This window comes from Rosa rugosa, chromosome 1, assembly GCF_958449725.1.
Source record: "Rosa rugosa chromosome 1, drRosRugo1.1, whole genome shotgun sequence".
In the NCBI taxonomy this organism is placed as follows: Eukaryota; Viridiplantae; Streptophyta; class Magnoliopsida; order Rosales; family Rosaceae; genus Rosa; species Rosa rugosa.
The window spans coordinates 62,692,443-62,714,571 of NC_084820.1; the positions used below are offsets into that span (position 1 = coordinate 62,692,443).

The following is a 22,129-nucleotide window of genomic DNA, read 5'->3' on the forward strand; positions in this document are numbered from 1 at the left end:
AAGTTTCTTAAGGTCACACTTTTTGTATCTTCATGTCATTTTTATAAGCCCTCGATCCTCATTACATCAGATAACATTAGCTTTTAGTCTTCTACCAAAACTAAAAAAGTACGACTTTTTACCATATGTAATGAGGAAAATGTTGTTTTTGCATAGCCAAAAAGAAAATTTATTGGGTTACATCAGAATGAAAGAGTTGCATGATTGAGAAAATATAAGAACAAAAATAAGAGCTGAAATGTTTCAATCATTCGTTTGCCTCTAGAATGAGGTGGCCGTGAGCAAAACTATCCTCGATTAGCATAACACAGAATTGGAATAGTCTCCTAAGCATGAGGCTCAAGCATGATTGAAGAAACCTCTAATGCGATACATTTGTCTGTTTATGTGTTTATGTATCGTAAAAAAAAATTATAAGAAATATGCAGACAGATTTTATCTTATGATAATATTATGTGTTATGATAATATATGTACGTGTTAACTACGTACATTGATGCTATCACTACTTGATATGTTTTTGGATAAACACTGAAACTTTTACAGTAAAGCCAGTCTCCCTAAACACACACCTTACATATTAAAGGCGACAGTATGAGAATAGCACTAGCATGGTTTTCAACAAGCTAGATTCCCGATCTTTGAAAACGTAAGGGACTACACCTTCTTCTTGTATATACGTTTGTGTAATCTTTTTTTATTTTTTATTAACGGGCTATATTTTATTTCAACAATTTGCCAAAATAGACAGCTATATATGAACAGGTATGGAACTGAGGGCATGGTGTGATGCTCAACTCTCTTCGATCGATGAGCTAGAAAAAAATAAAATAAATAAATAAATAAATAAAAAACCGAGAATGATTTTTAAGGAGAATGATAGAGCATTGTCAAATGTCAACATTCATGAATTAATTGAATAATAGATGATCAATATGTTATAGAATTCACATGAAAACAAGAATAGTCAAATTGTATGTATGGAAAAAATAAAAAGAATAGTCAAAGTGTAGCGGCTGCTTTCGAATAAATACATTAGAATGCCTCAATTTCTATCCATCTAGCGACGGGATCGATTAATTAGAGCATTTTTCTTCTTGCACAGAAAGCTACCTGATCATGTTGGTTTTGCTTCTCTTTCTTGCTTGGGGATGAAGTTTTTCCTTCATTTTCTTCAAGTAAATAGAAGCAATAATTAGAAGGAAATTCTCTGGCAATCTCTCCCCTTCTCTCACATCGCACTGTAGTCTCATTCATCCCGATCACCCTTTAAATATCACCTCTAGCTAGACCATCTATTAATTGATAATGATGATCAAACAATCAAATCACTTTTATTTATTAGCTTTATTTTGCATCAATGATTTTCATCAGTGATCCTTGTGCATCCAAGGAAAATAATAAAGATATTGAAAACGTTAAAAGAAAAATGTTGTTAGCATTCCTCTTAAATAGTGTGTTTTTGGACTATGAACACTTACAATTGCTCATCGATAACATTCGTATATGTAATAGTTTTTCTTAATTTATAATATATAATCAAATCTAAATCATCTTAGTTTACGCAAGACTTCAAGAAAAGTATACAAATTTGAGAATCGAGATCATCTATTTTAAACACACATCCGTTGTATACATCGGTTGAGCAACAAACCCTAGTTCACCAAAATTAGGGTTTTCTGTTACATCCTTCACTAATTTGTCCCATGATCATCAATCTGTATGCTCTATTCTTCCAATATACACCATTGCTGAACAAACCAACACCAATATGGTCTTAAGGCCACTCTGAGACGCGCTCGTTTCCACGTGCCAAGCTAGCTTAATTGGTTGGTGCTTGGGAGTGGGGCAAAGCAATTATAAACACATATTTTGCCAATTGACTTGAAATCATGTTGGTCAAATTTTCAACTGCGTAATAATTTGTTCAACTAATATATCAAGTGCAAATTTTACACGCGCATCCACAGAGACACACTGCACAGTAGTAAAGTAGCTAGTCCATTTCTAAAGGCTGGCTACTGGTGGGGAGGTGGTGTAGGCCAGTTCCTGCACTCACCCACAGTGGACCTCACCCACCTCAGTAAGATTAGTTTTCGTCAGCTTTCATATAGTAGTTTAACCCAGAAAGAAGAAGGAACATTCATATCACAGAATTGAATTGAAATCAATGTGCAACAACTAGATCGACAAGGGCTGTGAATAAATATCCCTCTCTGCATTTTCATGCGGTTGAGTTATGGACTGTGGACCAGTACGTTGCATGTATATATATATATTATATTTCCGAATCTGTGTAAGTTTGGTATCTTGTTTCTTAATTGCTTGGTGGTTGTAGGAAGTAATGGGAATTTACACACTGTATTCAAATATTGGAGGGGGCTCTGATAATAAAGCTCAGCTGCAGCTAGCTACCAGGCACTACTCAATTGCTATATGGTCATGAGGCCCAGTAGATTTATTAATATGTACACCTTGATTAATGGCATCAGTCGCATCACCATCTCTCACTTAATGCCTTGCCTTTGTTATAGAGTCAGTGATATGATAACCAACTCAGCCTTAGCCTCATTCATGAAACTCAGCAAACTAACTAGTACTCCTCGCATGGAGATAAAGGCCATTGTTAATGCTGCTGCTACTGTTTGATCATGTATTTCGTGCAGCAGCAACTGTTTGATGCTCAATTTCCAATGGGGATCACATATATACAGTCAAAAATGCTCGCATCATGTATGCTTTACCAAGGTTTATATTTTTATTCTGGTGCAGATACCTAGAAAAACCATGAAGATTAAAATAAAAGGGGAAATTTTGGTTCTTATTTGCAAGTTGCTGCACAGAGTTTCAAAGATGAAAGAAGTAAGAAACCAAATGCTTGGCATGCATCCAATTTGAATTCCAAAGTACTGCATAAAAAATTAGCTTCATGTTATCATGTACATGTAGCTAGCTAGCCTGATCTTTACCAAGCAAAAAACAAAAAGGAAATTTAATTAGTGGTCTATCATAAGAACATATAAATATAATTCAATGCAAGCTAATTAGTATATATTCAAACTGGCCCAACAACAAAATGATTAAAGTCATCTGTCTTGAAGCTCTTGATGATAGTATGTTATATATGTACAACAAAACCTCCATAGGAATAATGGAGCTAATGGATGACTATAGATATCTTGATGATCATCATGTAGTATAGAAATTCTTCAACTATATATCCAATCTAAGAAATAACTAGCTAGCAAAAATTAACATATTGTAAAACTATATATGAAACAAGAGCTAGCTAGCTAGCAAGAAGATATAAATAATTATCTGAAAGGGGTCTTCAAAATCTTCATCGCTTGTTGTGTAAGGGGTTGGATCCTGTGGGAACCTTTCGCTTCTCGGATTCGTAGTAGTTCTCTTTGGGTTTAGAAGGACCACTGGTAACTGCTGGCCGGAAATGAAAAACTCGTTGCTGTTGGGTTCTTCTTCTTCTAGCTGATGATGAAGAAGGGCTGGGAAAGCCGGTGATCAGAATGCCATGACTACTACTAGGAGCAAACAACAGAATCAGAAGAGTAAAGAGAACGCAAAGCTCACGAAAACGATTCATATTCTGGTGAGGATGATGAAGATGAAGGAGGAGGAGAATGAATATGTGAGGGCTTTGTGAGAGTGATATATGAAAAAGTCACACGGTGAAAGGCCTTATATATATGGTTTGACATGTATAGATTGGTGTGTTTTTCAATTTGGCAATGGATTTCAGCACCAAAATGCATTATATAATTGGATGAATTAACCACTACCGTCCATTACAGTGATCCCAGTGGTGATCGATCAGTCGGCTAGAATGACGGTTGGGGGGACGGTATGGGGTCATAATTCAATTAGGATGGTGACACATATACCAAAAACCCTACTACACACAACCAGAAACAAGCTCATCATATGTGAAATGAAATGTTGGAGTAAGCTAGGGCTTTAAAAAAACTGTTGGAAGAACCAATATGCCTACGGTGTTCATTTCACATTGACAAGATTAATCAACAAGTTTTGCCGATTTAACTAATACTTCAAACAGTGAGGGGCATTACGGACGTCATACGAAAAACAAAGGTCTAATATCGGCTGCTTTGATTTTTTTTTTTTTAATTTTTTGATAGGCTGCTTTGATCTTTGATTAGTCTAAGTTATTGCTGTTTCTTGCCTGTACTCATAAAAGTTTGGTATACGTCCCTTTTAATCTTCTAAATTCAGGGTATTGTTTTAATTATTACCTAGCTTAGCTCCCCATCTCCCCATCTTATGATGATCACGTTAGGGAGCTAGTGTAAACGATCACCTAGCTAGCTTAGCTCGCTCCCCATCTTATGATGATCACGTTAGGGAGCTAGTGTAAACGATCACCTAGCTAGCTTAGCTCGCCGGAATCTATCTTATAAAGATCACCAAAGTGATTACTTGGTCATAATCTCATACTATAAATTTACAATATATTTTAATATTAGGTTTGTAAGTAATGTATTTTTATTGTTTAAATTTTATATTAATATTTTTTTTATGTATTTACTATAAAGTTCTTACTTATTATGTCGTATACGTACTTACATTTTATATTTCAACAAAGTTGATCATAAGTTAGGTATAGAAATAATGTAAGCTAAAAAATGAAGTCTAAAACCAATTGCAACATTTACATACCCTGAATCACAATCATTGAATTTGGAAGAAACTCAATCACCTATACAGAATTTTAAAATGAAACATGTACACCAGGTACCTGGATGTCGATCAGTGATGCCCTAAATATTATTTGTAGGATCCCTATTTGTATATGTGATATATTAGAATCCATGAAAGATCGTTTCTTAAATAAAAGGTGGTTAGCTAGGGCTGTGTATGCAAGTAATCTTAGTCCTCCTTTTAAAAAGAGCCAACACGTGGGCTCTAGCATTGGCAAATTTTCAAGAAGCAATTGCTCCCAAATACGTACCCAATGCTTCTCGAAGAAAGCTTTTTCTGCTAGTGATCAAGACAATGAAATTAACTTTTTTTTCCCTATATCTTTTACATTTATGTTTAGACTTTAACTCCTCAACAGAAAAATCAGTCAATTAGCAAGTCATAAGTGGTCAATTCGAAATTATTCATGTCCCAAATGATGCAACTTTGAATGCTATATTATATTTCTGTATAATATAAAATTGAAAAAGAGCAATGGCACCATAAGTTTCTTAACTTTTTCAAATTAAGTTTTTTTTTTGTTTTTTTTTTAAACTCAAAAGTTTATAGTACTTGGAAATGATAAATTTTTTTTTTTTTTGAATCGAAATAGGTCAGCCCGGTTTTATAATTCAGCAAGCAGTACCAAACGACACACCCCAATGAGGTCGACAGAAATAGCCATTTTTTTTTTTTTGAAAGGGGTTTGGAACCCAGCCTAGCTGGGAGGCTCATCCCCACGCCCGGTTCCATTTATTATATTAATAGTAGAATTTTGCAACGGGAGGGGACATAAAACCTGAACCCCGTGCTACAATAGAACATGTACAATAATCCTCGTAGAGCACATCCTGAATAATAGCAGGAGTCTCATCTATCCAAACATCATCAAGCCAATCAGAACTAGCAAGGTGTGCAAGCCTATGCGCAACACCATTTGCTTCACGGAAAATATGTCGAATTTATACTGATTGAAAAGCAATCATATAATCCTTACAATCACTAAAAACCCGACTTACCTCTGAGAAATTTTCCTCCTCACTCTTGAGTGCAGCAATCAGCATGGCAGAGTCGCTCTCAATAACTATTTCAGTCCAGCCTTGGTGAATACCAAGTAGAAGACCCGCTCTGAATGCCTCAGCCTCCATATTAATAGCCGAGTGTGCATGCAGAAAGGGCCTAGCAATAGCGGCAATACCCGTGCCTAAATCATCTCTGACCACCACCCCAATACCTCCAACACCACTGTCAACTTTGAAAGTTCCATCTACATTTATTTTCAACCTACCCCATGGAGGGCATTTCCACTTGGTCAACGGCCTTTTTTCCTTCCTTGTAGCTTTTGGGTGAAATTTTTGAAACTCCTCAATATTTCTCTCACACCATTGAATCATATGCATAGGTTGAAAGCTCCCATCCTGCCACACCATCTGATTCCTTGCATACCACACGGCCCATAGAAAGAGCCATCTTTTAGGACATACAAAGATCCTATTCTAGAAAACAGAACCCCGTAAACCCACATTTTAGAAAGTCCACGCACCATTATTCTAACAAAAACTAGATGCTTAGAAGCTAATTAAATAAATATTTTCAACCGAGCACTATTGTTTGCGACCAATACAGAATTTAAATAAAACTAGTAGTTGAGGATGCCATGGCACCCTCTATACCTCCTCCATCATTTGGAAGCCTTTCCATGTGCACATAACCAGAGTCATCTCCAGCCTTCTCATCCGTTGGATCGGCCTTTGCATGACCATCTCTTGCATCCTCCTCCCAGCCTTGCAAAAAACCAACCATCCAGTAACAGACCCAGATGGCCCAGTTGGTGAAAGCTGTCAAGATCCAGCCAAACACGGCCCAAGTGGTCCAAACGACCCTCCACCAGCAACCTAGCAAGGAAACTGCTAAGGCACCACATGTAGGTTTAAGCCACCACCACTGGCCAACTCTGCCACCGCCTTAGAGCTCCAGCCCGCCCATAACTGATCACCACGATCAGCAAAGCAAGCAGACCCACTTTCGCCAACAGAAGGAACCCAACCTCGGTCAACCATGACCCGATCTCCATCGTCCTGGGCTCGAACGCCAGCAATCATTTCCTGTGGAAGCCCAAGTGCTCAAGCCGCCCATGGCACCATATCCCATAATCGATCCGCCCTCGGAACAGTCGTGAAGCATTGCCCCCAGTCCGACCTCATCAGATCTCGGGCCATCCCATCAAACCAGAGAAGACGTTCTCCGTCAAAACCGAAAACCAAACCGTCCACCGCAAAATCATCTCCAAGTCAAAAGGACTCCGTGATAAGAAGGGAGTGAAGCCCCATGCGTTCACCGCTGCCGGCTATAATTGGAAGATTTATCGAAGGCTGTCGTCGTCGAGTAAACCCTAGCAGAACTAGGTAAAAAAAAAACGGAAATAATAAAACTTTGAATTCATAAGCCGACGTTAAATAAGTTAATGTTTATTGAATATGTCACCATTGAATTCATCTAATCACTCAAGCCTTTGATTTAATTTTATACTTCTTATCAGAAGTTCAATGATCTTACCAAATTTGATAATTCTTTTATATTTCAAGTGTAAATACGATCTATATATATTCTATAGATTGCTGCTCCAATCTAGATCAACAAGTCTGCATTACCTAGGGTTTGAAGCAGGTTCAAGTCAATAATCTAACAAAGCGAGGTTTGACCTAGACAAGCATGATGAATAATCATTAATCTAAGAATAAGTTGATGAAATCCTTGACGAAATAAATACAATGAAATCGATCAATAGTTCAGACACCTAACCAAGCTGGCAAATCTGAAGAGTTCATCATAACCAGTCATGAATGAAACTATATTGTATACAAGCTTTACGATTTCTATATTCATCATAGAGGTCAAGGAATCACTTTTCCTATTTGTACGGCATCGTGGTGATTAATTATGTTCTCTTTTCCCTTTTCAAACCTAACCCTACAAAAATAACTACAACTACAACCATAACTATAATATTAATGGGTGGGCGGTACACGGATTTTCTGGAGTCCGCCACCATAGATATTCACTTTCAAAGTTGTGTTCATTAGATTATCAAAGATACAAACCGACTCCTTCATTTTGTTATAGTTTTAGGATCCAACCGACCTATTAATCGGAAGACAGGAACATGTTATCTACAGTTTAAGAATTAAGGGTCTTTCTCGTGTATTTTCATCCATAAACTATATACGAATTGATGTTGTAATTAATGTGATTGTCACATGAATTGATGATGATGCCTAATTAACTTAACTGCTCCGTTTAAGTTTGCATGATGTGGCACCAGCTGCTAATTTCTGAGAAGTTTCTGTGGCAAAAACTGTTTGGTTAATTTCAAGGCAATAATCACTTGTCATTAGTCATTATCATTGTCCTCTCAGAAACTTTACCGCTAATTAATCACCATCAAATGGATCATTGAGTCTTACTGTGCAACTACAGCAAAACTCAGAAGTCACAAACAATCCCTCTATTCCCTAGGGTTCTGCCGTCAAAGAAATTATTTTTGTTTTTTTTTTTTTTTATAAATTCTTTATTATAATGAACGTATAATGACGCCAGAATTCTAATAAGTGGCTTCATTATAATCGTTTTCATTTGAAAATTTAATGCTGCAAATATATTTCTTTTCGGTACAATGTATACAATTTAACTTTTACCCTAAAATCTGTTTAGGTCCTATAATGAAATTTGGCTATATATATATATAGCCCGCGTATCTCGCGGGTGATATTATGATGTTAATGAAAAATAGATCGACTAAAAAGAATAGTAGTTATTTATTTTTGGGTCCTTGACCCATAGCCCCAAAATGAACAAAAATTATCCCATTTACCCCACCAACAGATTTTTGTTCCCACCTACCCAATTTAACACCAAATGACCATTTTGCCCTTAAATCAATTAATTAATTACATCCACGGCCACTCTATCTCTCTCCTCCTCCGATCCGATCTCTCTCTCTCTCTCCCCCCCCCATCCAAAATCTGATTCCGGTGCCGGACATATCCAGCCACCCTCGAATAGCGCCTCGCTCAGCCCCACCGCAGATCAGTCCTCTCCGGCGAGATTCCCCGGAGCATCTCCAACTTGCCTTTTCTCACCCTAAACCCTAAACCCCAGATCAGTCCTAAACCCTAGAAATGGGGTAAATGGACAAAACCCCTTTATTTTTTGAACATAAAAAAGTGGTGGTTTGACTATTTTTTCAAGGTACATTTTTATCTATTTATATTTTATTAACTTAATTTGATAATTATATTATTGAAGGGTATTATAGACACTTTAAAATTTGGTGAAGCCCTTTGACACAAAAAAAGGGCCTCCATTTATAGTAGTAGAGATAACTACATTTATGTAATGAACTAATAGTGAATCATAATTTTGATGAACCTAGTACGTATAGTAACAAAACGTCATTAATTAAGCACATAAAAATTATCACTTGCATCACTAAGCCGATCGGTCTTTCACCAACAACAAACCCCACCATGCACCTTAATTATTTGATTAAGAACAACTTTGGATCGATGGGTGAATTAATATTGAAGCGGAACAAATTAATTCAATTAGTAGTGGAAGTGTAAGAAGAGGTGATATGACAAATTAACAATAAAGGATCGATAAAATCAAAACAGCTGTGTTACTAAATCCCAGTTGGCTATGATGATTTCTAATGCTATGAGTTTTTATTTTTTATTTTTATTTTTTTATAACCCACCCCACTCTCACCCATGATGGGGCTCGAACACATGATCTCTCAAATGAGCTTTAGGTAGCTAGCTCATTCACTTCCAATATTATTGGCTCCAACTTTGGGAGTAGGCTGCAATAAACCAAAACAAAATGAATCGAAGGGGCCGCATTGACGTGGCCAGTTATCATCCATAGACATTGTTGAAAAAAAATTGACTGTGAAAACCTCCGTTAACGTAATTCCATTGCCGTCATGGTGAAAGGAGTCGGGCAATCACGACATTTCCAAGCTTGGATGAGTCTTTAATTATCTGGTTTGTGAAAACTGAAAAGCATGGAGACTCTCTCTCTCTTCCTCCATCTTCATCGATAATCAAAGGTCCGCTTTGTGTTCCCCTCACGCACTTGTTCTTCTATTCTCATCATTACTCTCTCTATCGCTAAAGATCTGAACAGATTCAAGGCTTCTCGATCCTTATCTCCAACGTTTGGAGGACGAGGACATTTCAAATTTTGCCAATGTTTCTTTTTTCTGCTTTGTCTACGCTTACTTATTCAGCATATATGAACTTCACAAGGATGCATAAGTGTCTTAAACTTTCCAATTTGCAGAATGAAAAAAAGTGGGTGGGCTTTCTTTCTTCTCTAATTGTTTGAGGAAAATACCATGCAGGAAGTTATTTGATTATCATCGTCAGAGAAACTCAGGCACCACGTATATGTAATTCTAATGTTGTCGGATTTGTAACAACCTAGATTAAAGGGAAGAGAGTTTTGATTGAGAGAGAGGAGCAGTATTGGAGACGCATGCGGTGGTCGTTTGAGAGAGAAAGAGAGAGAGGCAGACTTGACTGGGTTTTGGATTGAGAGAGTGATTAGCACCCAACAACGTACAACCCATTTGAATTGAATCGTTGTTGGATAAGTAGAGGAAGAAGAGAAGAAGCGCTCAGCTATAGTAGCCAAGTCCGATGAAAACCCGCTCTCCTCCTCGATGCACATGCCTTTCTCCTTCTTCCTTAAAAGCCCCTCTGGTAACAACACGAATAACAGTTTCATCTTCCCTGTCCTATATGCGTTGACCTGGTCAATGCCACGGCTAAACTGATGCCATCTGCTGGTCTACAATAATTTTGGTTCATTGCAGACAGCTCCCAAACTTTGACCTTCTTTATTTTTCCATTTAATTATGTAACCCACCAATGTTAGCATCGATCCCTGGAGTTTCCTTGTGTAGACATTTGTCATCTTCACTAAAACATTTGTCATCTTCACCTTTAGTTCGATCAGGACGCGTTGGAATATAAGCCCCAAGTATTAGTGGAGCCTAATGTAAGTTAGCTGAAGTGGCGGCCACCCGCCGCCGGCCGGGACTTTGAAGTGTGTATGTATGATGTATTCGTGTTCCACGTAAATCTTCCCTCGATTCCCATCATGATAGCTGGGTTGTTCTAAACTGTTCATGGTTTACTTCGAAAATGTCAACACTCCAGCTCGATCAAGAAGCAGGTAGTGTCCCAGCTGGGATCCCCATACATAAGCGCGTACAGGAAAAGAAACACGAGGCAATTTTGTATCCCTACTTCCCTAGCTAGCTAAACCCCATAATCTCATTTTCATTTCATATGAGAATTTTAAAGTATAAGATCGAAGATATACATGAATCCTCTATTGTTTTGATTCTTCAAGAAGTTAAGAATGAAAATTGTGTTGTTAAGTCACCAACAAATTTTAGTTTATAGTAAATGAATGTAGCACGTCATTACTTGATCATTATTATAACTTTAGTTTGTAGCAGATGAATGTAATACGTCATTTAATCGTTATCATTAGAAAATTTGTAACAAATTTTTGTCCAATATTATTAATAAGAAAAATCAAGAAGTTCATCTTTTTATCTTTTTTGATAAAAAAATATAAAATTATACGTATTATGAATTTTAAAATATAAAAAAAATGACATAAAAATAGAATTTATGAACTTTTATTTTGGATATCAAAGTAGATACACCTCAAAACTACGACTCACATAGTTTATGAGTTTGGAGGAATATCATGTAACTCTCTAATGCACTTACCAAATATGACATATCCATTCCACCATTATCGAGTGCCAAATCGCAAAAGAGAATGTGTAATGACTAATGAGAGAAAGAGACCAAAGATTACTTGTGGGAAAAAGTAAGAAAGTAGTCTTTATTTTATTGATTGAACTTGAGGTTGGGTGTGGGTGCCTGGGTGGTGTGCCATCAAATACATTACAACTAGGAAAAGATTAATTGTGGGATTGTTCTTGTAACAAGGTTGGATGGCATCAAATCAAATCCCAGACTCCACAAAGGCATCTCTTTACTTATTGTCTCAAACTCACTCGAGTGGAGTGACTTGTCCCCTCTCATATAAAACTGATACTTTCAAATTCCTTCTTTTCAATATGAACGCCACAATGGAGACCTCGATCAATTTGGTCAACCCACTCCCACCATCATCTTCTCCATCTTCATTTCTCAAGTCTTTTTCATTAGCTTCGTGTTGAGGCCAGCATTGTCATTAAGTTATTAATAATTTTATATTCAGTTGGATATAGGAAATTTTTTTTTATTATTGTAATGGTATGAAAAAGGTTGCATTTATTTTCTATAAAACAACCATTTTATGTCTTATGTAGGAGCCTTCTGTTTGCTTAGTTCCACTAATTAAATGACACCTACCCATGTCTTAGTTCTCATCCTCCCGGACTCTATCGATGGCAGGAAGAAAAAAGGCAAGTAAATTAAGGTTATAAAAGACTTTTAAACATCATTCGAGCTTAATAGAAAACTAACAAAAACTTATAAATTATATTTTAAAAAGTTTGTTTGAAGTTTTTGAACATGATTTGAGCATTACTGAGGACTCCAAGCATGATTTAAGTCTAATTCAAGCTATTAAGTAACCTTGGCTTTTCCCCTCTAGGTAACTTTGGTTTTGTCTAGAGTCTCGTACTGGGAAAGAGTAAAGTTCCTATCAATGCTAGGAACTAGGAAGTGAAAGGAAGAGAGGTAAAAAACAAGTGGACTGGCCAGCAGGTTTGGCCCAATACAAAAATTGGGCTTGAAAATGCAAAAATTATATGGGCATAAGCAGCCTGTTTAGCACAAGTTATCCAAAACTACTTGGAAATAAATTTCTTGAATTATTTCCATATAGTTAGCTAGCAATTATGCAGGCGGAGGTTGCATGCTGGAGCTGGACCATAAATTTTTTCAAAGTCACGGCTCGTAGTCGTTCGTGTCCAATGAGTCTTTCCGATACAAATTTTTTGGACCGCTCTACAATTACGTGTTCATGCGAGCAATGTTTTATCCGACTTTTAAGATATTAGGGACAATTTCATGACTTGATTTTTTTCATTTCCATGAAACGAATCTAGAAACTCTATTAGGGAACGATACTCGCCAAAACTTTAGACTACAATTGAAAGTCTGCCACTAGTCGATTAAAATTGAAAAAACGACAAGCGTATCGTTTTGTCGTTTAACACACTTTCTTTTTCATCTTACCTTACCTGTTCAAAGACAGACAGCTTCCTAATTCCAATACATACATAGGGAAGGTTTGAACTTTGAAGTCTGTTATAGGCTGTTATTAGACAATACATTACGTACAAGCCACCATGTATTACTCTAATCATTCATGTCATTATATCCAGCAAAACATCTCCGGCTTCTGCATTCTATACGACAACGAAATCGAAAAAATTCTCCGATAGACGACAGTCCCAGAATTGTCGTATTGGGATCTCATTGGACAGGCATCGCTGTAATGTTCTCCATCTCCATGACCCAGTCTCTGTTCCGGTAGAAGAAATCAACTCAAAACCGAGGGAAGGTTTAGCCCTTCAGCCTTTTTTACTGTTGGGCAGCCGCAGACATAATGTACGACAAATTAAACCCTCTGATTAATTCTTTAAACAAATCCTTAATCACTTCTTATCACCTAATTCAATAATTGCAGACTATACCCCCAGAATAGTCACCAGTCCACGGTCCAAAAAACCCACCGAAAAGCATTCATCTTTGTCTCTAGAACCAGCAACCCAGTTGATGGTTTCGAGTTTTGAATCGACCCAGATGAAGTTCCGGATTGGATGTGTGTTGTTTGTTGTGTTGTGTCTTTGTTCTGGAGCAAATTCCCAGTGCGGTAGTAGCCAAAGCTGCGATGCTTTGGGTTCTTATTACTTATGGCAGGGCACCAATCTCACCTTCACCGGAACGTTAATGAACACCAGCGACGCCATCATAGCCAGTGTTAACAAATTGCCGAACAAGGACAGTGTTCAATCCGGGACGAGGGTCAATGTTCCGTTCAGCTGTGGCTGCATAAATGGTTCGTTTCTGGGCCACGTGTTCGAGTACGACATCGTCAAAGGCGACACGTACGAAAAGGTTGCGAGTTTGTACTATGCCAACCTGACCACGGCGGATGCTATGGCGTGGTTCAATGAGCACCCTGAGATTGACATACCCGATAATGCGAAGCTGAATGTGGTGGTCAACTGTTCGTGTGGGAATAGCGCGGTTTCCGAGGACTATGGGTTGTTTATCACGTACCCACTTCTGCCCGGAGACAGTCTGGCTTCGATTGCTCAGGCGGAGAATCTGGATCAGAGTTTGCTGCAGGATTATAATCCGGGTGTGAACTTTAGCGGAGGGAGTGGTTACGTGTACATTCCGGGCAAAGGTATGAGCTTTTTTTCAGAGGCCAAAGTTTCATTTTACTATTTGAGTTGTTTGAGTTTTAAAATTTTGATGCCTGCATTTGAAGTATGTAATGAATCTGCAGATTTGGCAAAATGAATTGAGTACTGATATGATTATGGCATAGAAGCATTTTATAGTCAATTGAGATGCTTGAATCCAGATTGCAATAGTAATGTGGTAATAAATTTCTTGAATTATTTCCATATAGTTAGCTAGCAATTATGAGGCGGAGGTAGCAGCCTGGAGTTGGACCATTTCTTTTCAATCTATTTGACTTTGTTGCGGGTCTTCTTCTCTAGCTAGTTTGTCCATAAATTTTTTCAAAGTCACGGCTCTTAGTCGTTTGTGTCCAATGAGTCTGTTCGAGACAGATTTTTTGGACCGCCCTACAATTGCACATTCATGCGATCCGTGCTTTATTCAATTTTTAAGATATTAAGGACAATTTCATGACTTGATTTCTTTCATTTCCATAAAATTCTAGAAAATCTGTCGGTCTCTATTAATGGACAGTGCCAAAATTTTAGACTGCAGTTGAAAATCTGCCACTAGTCGATTAAAATTAAACAAACAACAAGCGCATTGTACTGTCAAAACATCGATAGATTGTGAGAATAGTTTCCTAATTCTACTAGTGAAAGTTTGAACTTTGAAGTCTGTTATAGGCTGTTATTAGACAATATATATACATTAGAGTCCCCCATGTATTAACTCTAATCATTCATGTCAAAACATCTCTGGCTTCTGCATTCTATACGACAACGAAATCGAAAAAATCCCTCCGATAGACGACAGTCCCAGAAATGTCGTCTTGGGATCTCATCGGACAGGCGTCGCTGTAAATTGGAATGTTCTCCATCTCCATGACCCGGTCCCAGTTCTGGCAGAAGAAATCAACCCAAAACCGCGGGAAGGCTTAGCCTTTAGGCTTTTTTACTGTTGGGCAGCCGCAGACGTAATGTATGACAAATTAAACCCTCTAAATTAATTCTTTAAACAAAAATCCTTAATCAGCTCTTACCAGCTAGTCCAATAATTCAACTATAGCTAGTCATCAGTCCACGGTCCAAAAAAACCCACCGAAAAGCATTCATCTTTGTCTCTGGAACCAGCAACCCAGTTGATGGTTTCGAGTTTTGGATCCACCCAGATGAAGTTCCGGATTGGATGTGTGTTGTTTGTTGTGTTGTGCCTTTGTTGTTCTGGAGCAGAGTCCCGGTGCAGTAGTAGCAAAAGCTGCGATGCTTTGGGTTCTTATTACATGTGGCAGAACGCCACTCTCGACTTCGTCGGAACGGTGATGGACACCAGCGCCGACATCATCGTCAGCTACAACAAAGCGACGGTGCCGGACAAGGACATTGTTCAAGCTGGTTTGAGGGTCAATGTTCCGTTCAGCTGTGGCTGCATAAATGAATCGTTTCTGGGCCACGTGTTCAAGTACGACGTCGTCTCCGGCGACACGTACGAAAAGGTTGCGACGGAGTACTATGCCAATCTGACCACGGCAGATGCCATGGCGTCGTTCAATGACTACCCTGCGAATAACATACCCAATACGAATACGAAGCTGAATGTGGTGGTCAACTGTTCGTGTGGGAATAGCGCGGTTTCCGAGGACTATGGGTTGTTTATCACGTACCCACTTCTGCCCGGAGACAATTTGTCTTCGATTGCTCAGGCGGAGAATCTGGATCTGAGTTTGCTGCAGGAGTATAATCCGGATGTGAACTTTAGCCGAGGGAGTGGCTATGTGTATATTCCAGGCAAAGGTGTGAGCTTTTACTTTTTATTTAGGCTAAAGTTGGTTAGGATTTGAGTTGTTTGAGTTTTGAAATTTTGATGCCTGCGTTTGAAGTATGTAATGAATCTCCAGATTTGGTAAAATGAGTTGACTACTGATTTGATTATGGCACAGAGGCATTTTATAGTAAATTGAGATGCTTGAATCCAGATTCCAATAGTAATGCGGTAATTAGAGTGAGGCACGAATTTGTGAAATTGAAAATCAGATAGGGCAATAGGATTCAGGATGATGTTAAGAAATCTAACAGAAATTTCACCGAAATTTTGAGGGTGCCGGATACACTATCATGGGAGGGTAATGAAGTGCGGTGGGGGGTGTAATGCTATTCTTGTGGCTCTGGATCCATAGGGCATCTTGGAATTGATGTGTTGAACTTACAAGGCAAACATTAAAACACTAAATGTATGGTTTTAAGTCAATTAGTAATAAGGTTTCTAGATTAATTTTCATTTGGTTTCATTGTCATGATTCATATTCCTTTATAGACTCTGTAAATGCTACTGCAAATGTTGAGTTGTTTCTGCTATATGTTTTTCTAAGTGGCCTGCATGGTAATAAATCCAGTATCTTGAAGAGTTAATTTGATAGGAAGTGATTGTGGCTATTTATGAACACTAATTTCAATCCCGTTTTAGAGAGGCCTCAGTATCTCACTTTAAGTTTTCTTTTTATCTTGTAGATCAAAATGGAAGCTATGTGCCTTTGAAGCAAAGGTATCTTCTACTAACTCCTCAATCCTCATGTTCTCTGAACCAAATTTATGTCTTCTTTCTCAATTGAGCCTTTTAAAACTGCCATTAATCTTTCTTTTGTCCCTTTTGCAGTTCAGCTGGTATGACCTTCTCCAAAAGTTGGTCTGATATCCAATGCCAATGTGTAAGGGTTGACTCAGCAATCAACAGTAATTTGAGCTCAATTTTTGTGTCTGTATAAGCAGGACTGGCAGGTGGAGCCATTGCTGGCATAATTGTTGGAGTAATTGCTGGAGTGCTGTTAGTGGCTGGTTTTGTATATTTTGGATTTTACCGAAAGAAGAAGGTGGACACAACTGCACTGTTACCAACATCTGAACAATCTTCTCAAAATGGGCGCTGTACGTTACTTACTCCTTCTCCTTGTTTATTTTTTTAGATATTGTGAATGATAGTGTTCTTCATTGATTCTTTGGATTCATCAAGTAGCTTTTAACATTAGTTCTGTGCAGAAGCACCAGTCAGGGTAGCTGACTATGGCCCTTGCTTTACAATGTTATCCTTCTCAGTTTCTTTCAATTTGTTTTCTCTTCCCCCTTTTCTGCAAACAACAGAGGGTCTTATATTTGCGTCATTCCCCTATTTCCTTTTCAGAAGTGTAATAAAAAAAGACGGTTGCTTTTCAAATATTAGTGGCTCATTCGTGTAGAACAAATTGGTAACTTTTTTTTGTGTGTAGTTTCAGCGCCACTGATCTGTACCTTTCATACTACCTGGGATTCTGTAAATGTTCTCTTGAAAATCCCATTTAATCAGTCCTGTAGAAAATTCTTGTGTCTTTTATTTTTAAGAGCTGTCATTCAAAAGTTTTATCTAACTGCTCCATATGTTCCTCCCTTAATTGCGCACATATCGAAACAAATTCATTTTATGTTACCAGTTCTATCTCTTACACTCTCCTATCAAATTGATATTTGACATGACTGATTGATGTTCCTTGGTCTAGCCCTTGGAATTATCCCAGATAAATCTACTGAAACCAACAGTGCTTCTAGAGGCCCAACAGGCATTACCGTGGACAAATCAGTGGAGTTCTCTTTTGAAGAACTTTCCAGGGCTACTGATAACTTCAGTCTGGCTAATAAGATTGGACAAGGTGGTTTTGGGGCTGTTTACTATGCCGAGCTGAGAGGCGAGGTCTGTTTCCTTTACCATTTTCTATTTTTCTAGCTCTGAGATTTTTAGTGCTATTAAGGAACTTGTGCTCTTATTATTACCAGGCCAGGTTGTTTTCATTTGTCTGTGATCATTTATTTCTCTCCTAGAAGTTCCACCCTTATAATTCTCTCTATGCAGAAAGCTGCAATCAAGAAGATGGATATGCAAGCATCAAAAGAATTTCTTGCCGAATTAAACGTTTTGACTCGTGTACATCACTTGAATCTGGTAATGAACTTCTCCCTCCAAATGATGACATGTATATGAGTTCATCACGTAGTAATTGGTGCTGATAACTATAATACAAGTACTGTTTCAGAATTTTCAAAGAATTGCTGGAATCAACTAGGAGAGTTTTTTTTATGTCTATTTCTGGAAATATTTTTATCTGTTAGCATAGTGCTGCAGTGGATTAAAGATCCTCAGTTTAGAATCTCCGAATGCAATTTCCCTATATAGGTTGAATTCTATACGTTGATCTCACATCATCCCAACTTAAGCTTTTGGAGCAATGAGAAACCAACACAGTAAACTTTATCATAGTATTAAAAACAGGAGATCATTATTAGAATCTCAGCTCTTGCAATCTCCCAATATAAGTTGAATCCCACATTTGAGCTCACAGGCCTAGTTGGCTCACATCCTTGTAGCTTAAATTTTCTTTAACTATGGCAGTCCAGTAAACTTTATCATAGTATTAAAAACAGGAGATCATTATTAGAATCTCAGCTCTTGCAATCTCCCAATATAAGTTGAATCCCACATTTGAGCTCACATTCTAACAACTTAAGCTTTTGGAGCACTACAAAACAAACAAACATTTTCAGAATGCATGTAAGACCGGGGGTTCTGATCAGAGGTTACATATGAGTGAAGAATTTTATTTTTATAGTATCTAGAATGATATATAAGGTTTTTAGTTTTTACTATATAAAAGATAGATGCAATATGGTTTGCATTTTACCATTATTTATTTTAGAATATAGAAATGCCTTTTTTTTTTTTTTTTCAATTTAGAATATTAAAATTATGACTATGACTAGATCTAATCTTCCCCGTGAAGTATTACAGTACTACTCTGTATAACTGGTCTCTAAGACGTGTAATTATTTCTAATTTTCTAGACATTCAATACAGGTGCGCTTGATTGGTTATTGTGTTGAGGGATCCCTTTTTCTCGTATATGAATACATTGAAAATGGCAATTTAAGCCAACATCTGCGTGGTTCAGGTTAGATTCTGAATTATGAGGGGATACTTGCTGGTGTATGCAGAAGAATGGTACTGATACTGTTTTAACTTTATCCAGAGAGGGACCCAATACCATGGTCTAATAGAGTGCAGATTGCCCTGGATTCAGCAAGAGGTCTTGAATACATTCATGAGCATACTGTTCCTGTTTATATCCACCGTGACATAAAGTCAGCCAATATATTAATAGACAAGAACTACCATGCAAAGGTTACTTTAGTGCTTGTATTGCCATTATGGTCCTTTTGAAGCTTATTCTTATCATTGCACTCTAATCTCTCTCTTTTTCTGTTGCAGGTTGCAGATTTTGGATTGACTAAACTGACTGAAGTTGGAAGTACATCACTCCCCACGCGTCTTGTGGGAACATTTGGATACATGCCACCAGAGTAAGATATATATTTTTTTTATCTTGATTTTTTCCATCATTTAATCTGTTACATAACTAGAAAGCTTTAGCAATAACAGATTTCCTTTATATGCTAGAAGGACCTATTATGAGCTCAACAAGTGGCTATTCTAATTTCCTAGGTTTCTACCCATCATCCCCTGACTAATAAGCTGATAGCTAAAGGGCCATTGCATAGTAGAAATTCGAAATAGATAAATATCTATAGTTTTAGTCCAAAGAGAAGATCAATTTCTAGTTTTTCGAATGTCATCGGTTTTTAGCTATCTATATCTGAATCTTGATTGTGGAAATGCTTAACTTGTTCAAGCCCCATTTTGCTTCCCTTGAAAGTGGTGTTTTTATTTTATTTATTTATTTCTTAATTATTATTATTATTATTATTATTATTTTAAATGAATTTGCATAATTAACAAACCCTTTCGCCCATGAGGGTTTAGTGGAAGGGTAAGGCCCATGGTTTGGGTTTGATTCCCCATTAGTAGAGTTTCCTCATTCTATTGCGTCCTCTATGAGCAGTAATCTTCTTCTCTGAGACTTATCTTTCTATGCTTGAGTTGTGCTAAAGATTGTAGAATTCAGCAGAAGGCCTCAGTTTCGAGCCTGGGCCAAAGAAAAAGAGGAAAACTTCAGTTATAGTTGTATATGAATTAACTTCTACTATGCATTCATGCAGATATGCTCAGTATGGCGAAGTTTCTCCCAAAGTAGATGTATATGCTTTTGGAGTCGTCCTTTATGAACTAATCTCTGCCAAGGAAGCAGTTGTGAGGGCAAATGCTTCTGGAGCAGAATCAAGGGGCCTTGTTGGTTTGGTTGGTTTCTCTGTCCTACAAAATAAAGCCAATTTAGCTTCTGTAGTTTATCTTTCATTTGGCAGTAGTCTCTGAGCAACCACATGTCCATAATTCTGTTTTATTTTACTTCCACAGTTCGAGGAAGTCCTTAATCAGCCCGATCCAAGAGAAGAGCTCCAAAAAGTGGTTGACCCTAGGCTTGGAGACAGCTACCCACTTGAATCAGTCCGCAAGGTGAAATATTCTTAGAGAAAAGCACATTACGGTTTATTTCGTTAGATATCAGTTCTGAAATAGCTACGGTGGTTTTCTGTGCAGATGGCCCAACTTGCCAAAGCATGCGTGCATGAGAATAAAGAATTGCGCCCAAGTATGCGATCTATTGTTGTTGCGTTAATGACACTTTCATCATCAACTGAAGATTGGGATGTCGGATCCTTCTACGAAAATCAGTCTCTTGTCAATCTAATGTCAGGAAGGTAGAATCTGATGCAAAATGTTGTTTGTGTTTATAGGAAGTTTCTTTGAACATTACGAATATAAGATATCATAGACATTGTACAGACACATAATCGAGCACTGTGAGTCTTTTGTAAACTGTACATACATAATATCATTAAAGTATCAATGAAGAGGTAAAAGTTACATACGCTGCCCTGAAGTGGTAGATAGGACGATGAGATTGTGCGGTTTTCATCTTGTTTAGATAAGAAGATTATATTGATCTGTCAGACCTCGTGCAAAAACACCGTGAAAATCTTGCATCAATTCCGGTTCAGGTGATTTGATCAGTTAAAACAAATAAAATCAGGCCGGCCCATTTTACAGTTTACAGGCCTAAATAGCAAACAATTTGGTCGGCATAACTCATCGTCCCCCTATAAACAAGGGGACTACTTCCCATCTCTCCCGCTCTTTCTCTGAAATTTAGGGTTTCAAACCGAAACAGAAACAAGTTCTTGATGGAGAACAGCGATATCGGCGTCTTTGAGCAGCCAAATTTCGATGGCAAGGCTGATTATCTTCTCGAACTTTTGTTAATAACCTTCTGTTCCGCCAACTCTGGTACACATATTTTGGCAGACCTATGTTCTTTTGTGCTATTTTTAGTTGCGCTCAATGTACCAAGTTAAGAGTTTGTAAATGATATGCTTTGTCGTCAGTTTATCTATCTCTAATTGAGATGTAGGATGTGTGTGCTTGCTCTCTATTACCTGAAAACTCCTTGGTAGTACTTTTCATTAGAATATCTCTCATTGATCTATTTTGTTTATTTATTTTATTTGGTGCTCAACATATGATTCAAGGCAAACACTAAATGGCAGACAACATGATATTATCAAGCTTGGCAGGCTTTGCAGAAAATATTGGATCAAGAAGGTGGGTATTCTGTTGGCATCTCCTATATAATTTTTCTTCTAAAAATTCTACATCCTTTTTAGTTGGGAGCATTCTATGTAATTGTCATGTGAGGCTTTTAATTTTAGCTTCGTCTTAATCGCAAAGCTTTTGTTTGAGCTAGAAATCAAAGTTATAAGAGTTGGGAGTATGCCTTTATATAGGTGTCCTGCAGGTTCTGTTACGTAACCCAGCTGCTAGACGAAGAGTAACATCCCTCACTTTTCAGCCTTTTCTGATCTTCTTATTAAAGGGTGCTGCTGGAGAACCAACAGGCATTACTGTGGACTTATCAGGGCATTTTCATATGGAGAACTTTTCAGGGCTACAGATAACTTCAATCTGACTAATAAGAATGGAGAAGGTGGTTGC

General features: G+C 37.7%; 1 protein-coding gene across 1 annotated transcript; it reads left to right on the forward strand.

Moving 5' to 3' along the window:
• Positions 1–13,049: 13,049 nt before the first annotated feature.
• On the forward strand, positions 13,050–21,008 carry LOC133725994 (chitin elicitor receptor kinase 1-like). Its single transcript, XM_062153430.1, is given in 11 exon segments — positions 13,050–14,165; positions 16,672–16,705; positions 16,817–17,085; positions 17,691–17,881; positions 18,041–18,130; positions 19,040–19,133; positions 19,212–19,363; positions 19,451–19,542; positions 20,239–20,377; positions 20,495–20,593; positions 20,678–21,008. Coding segments are annotated over 11 exon segments (1,962 nt in total). The 5' UTR covers positions 13,050–13,528; the 3' UTR covers positions 20,843–21,008.
• Positions 21,009–22,129: the final 1,121 nt, after the last annotated feature.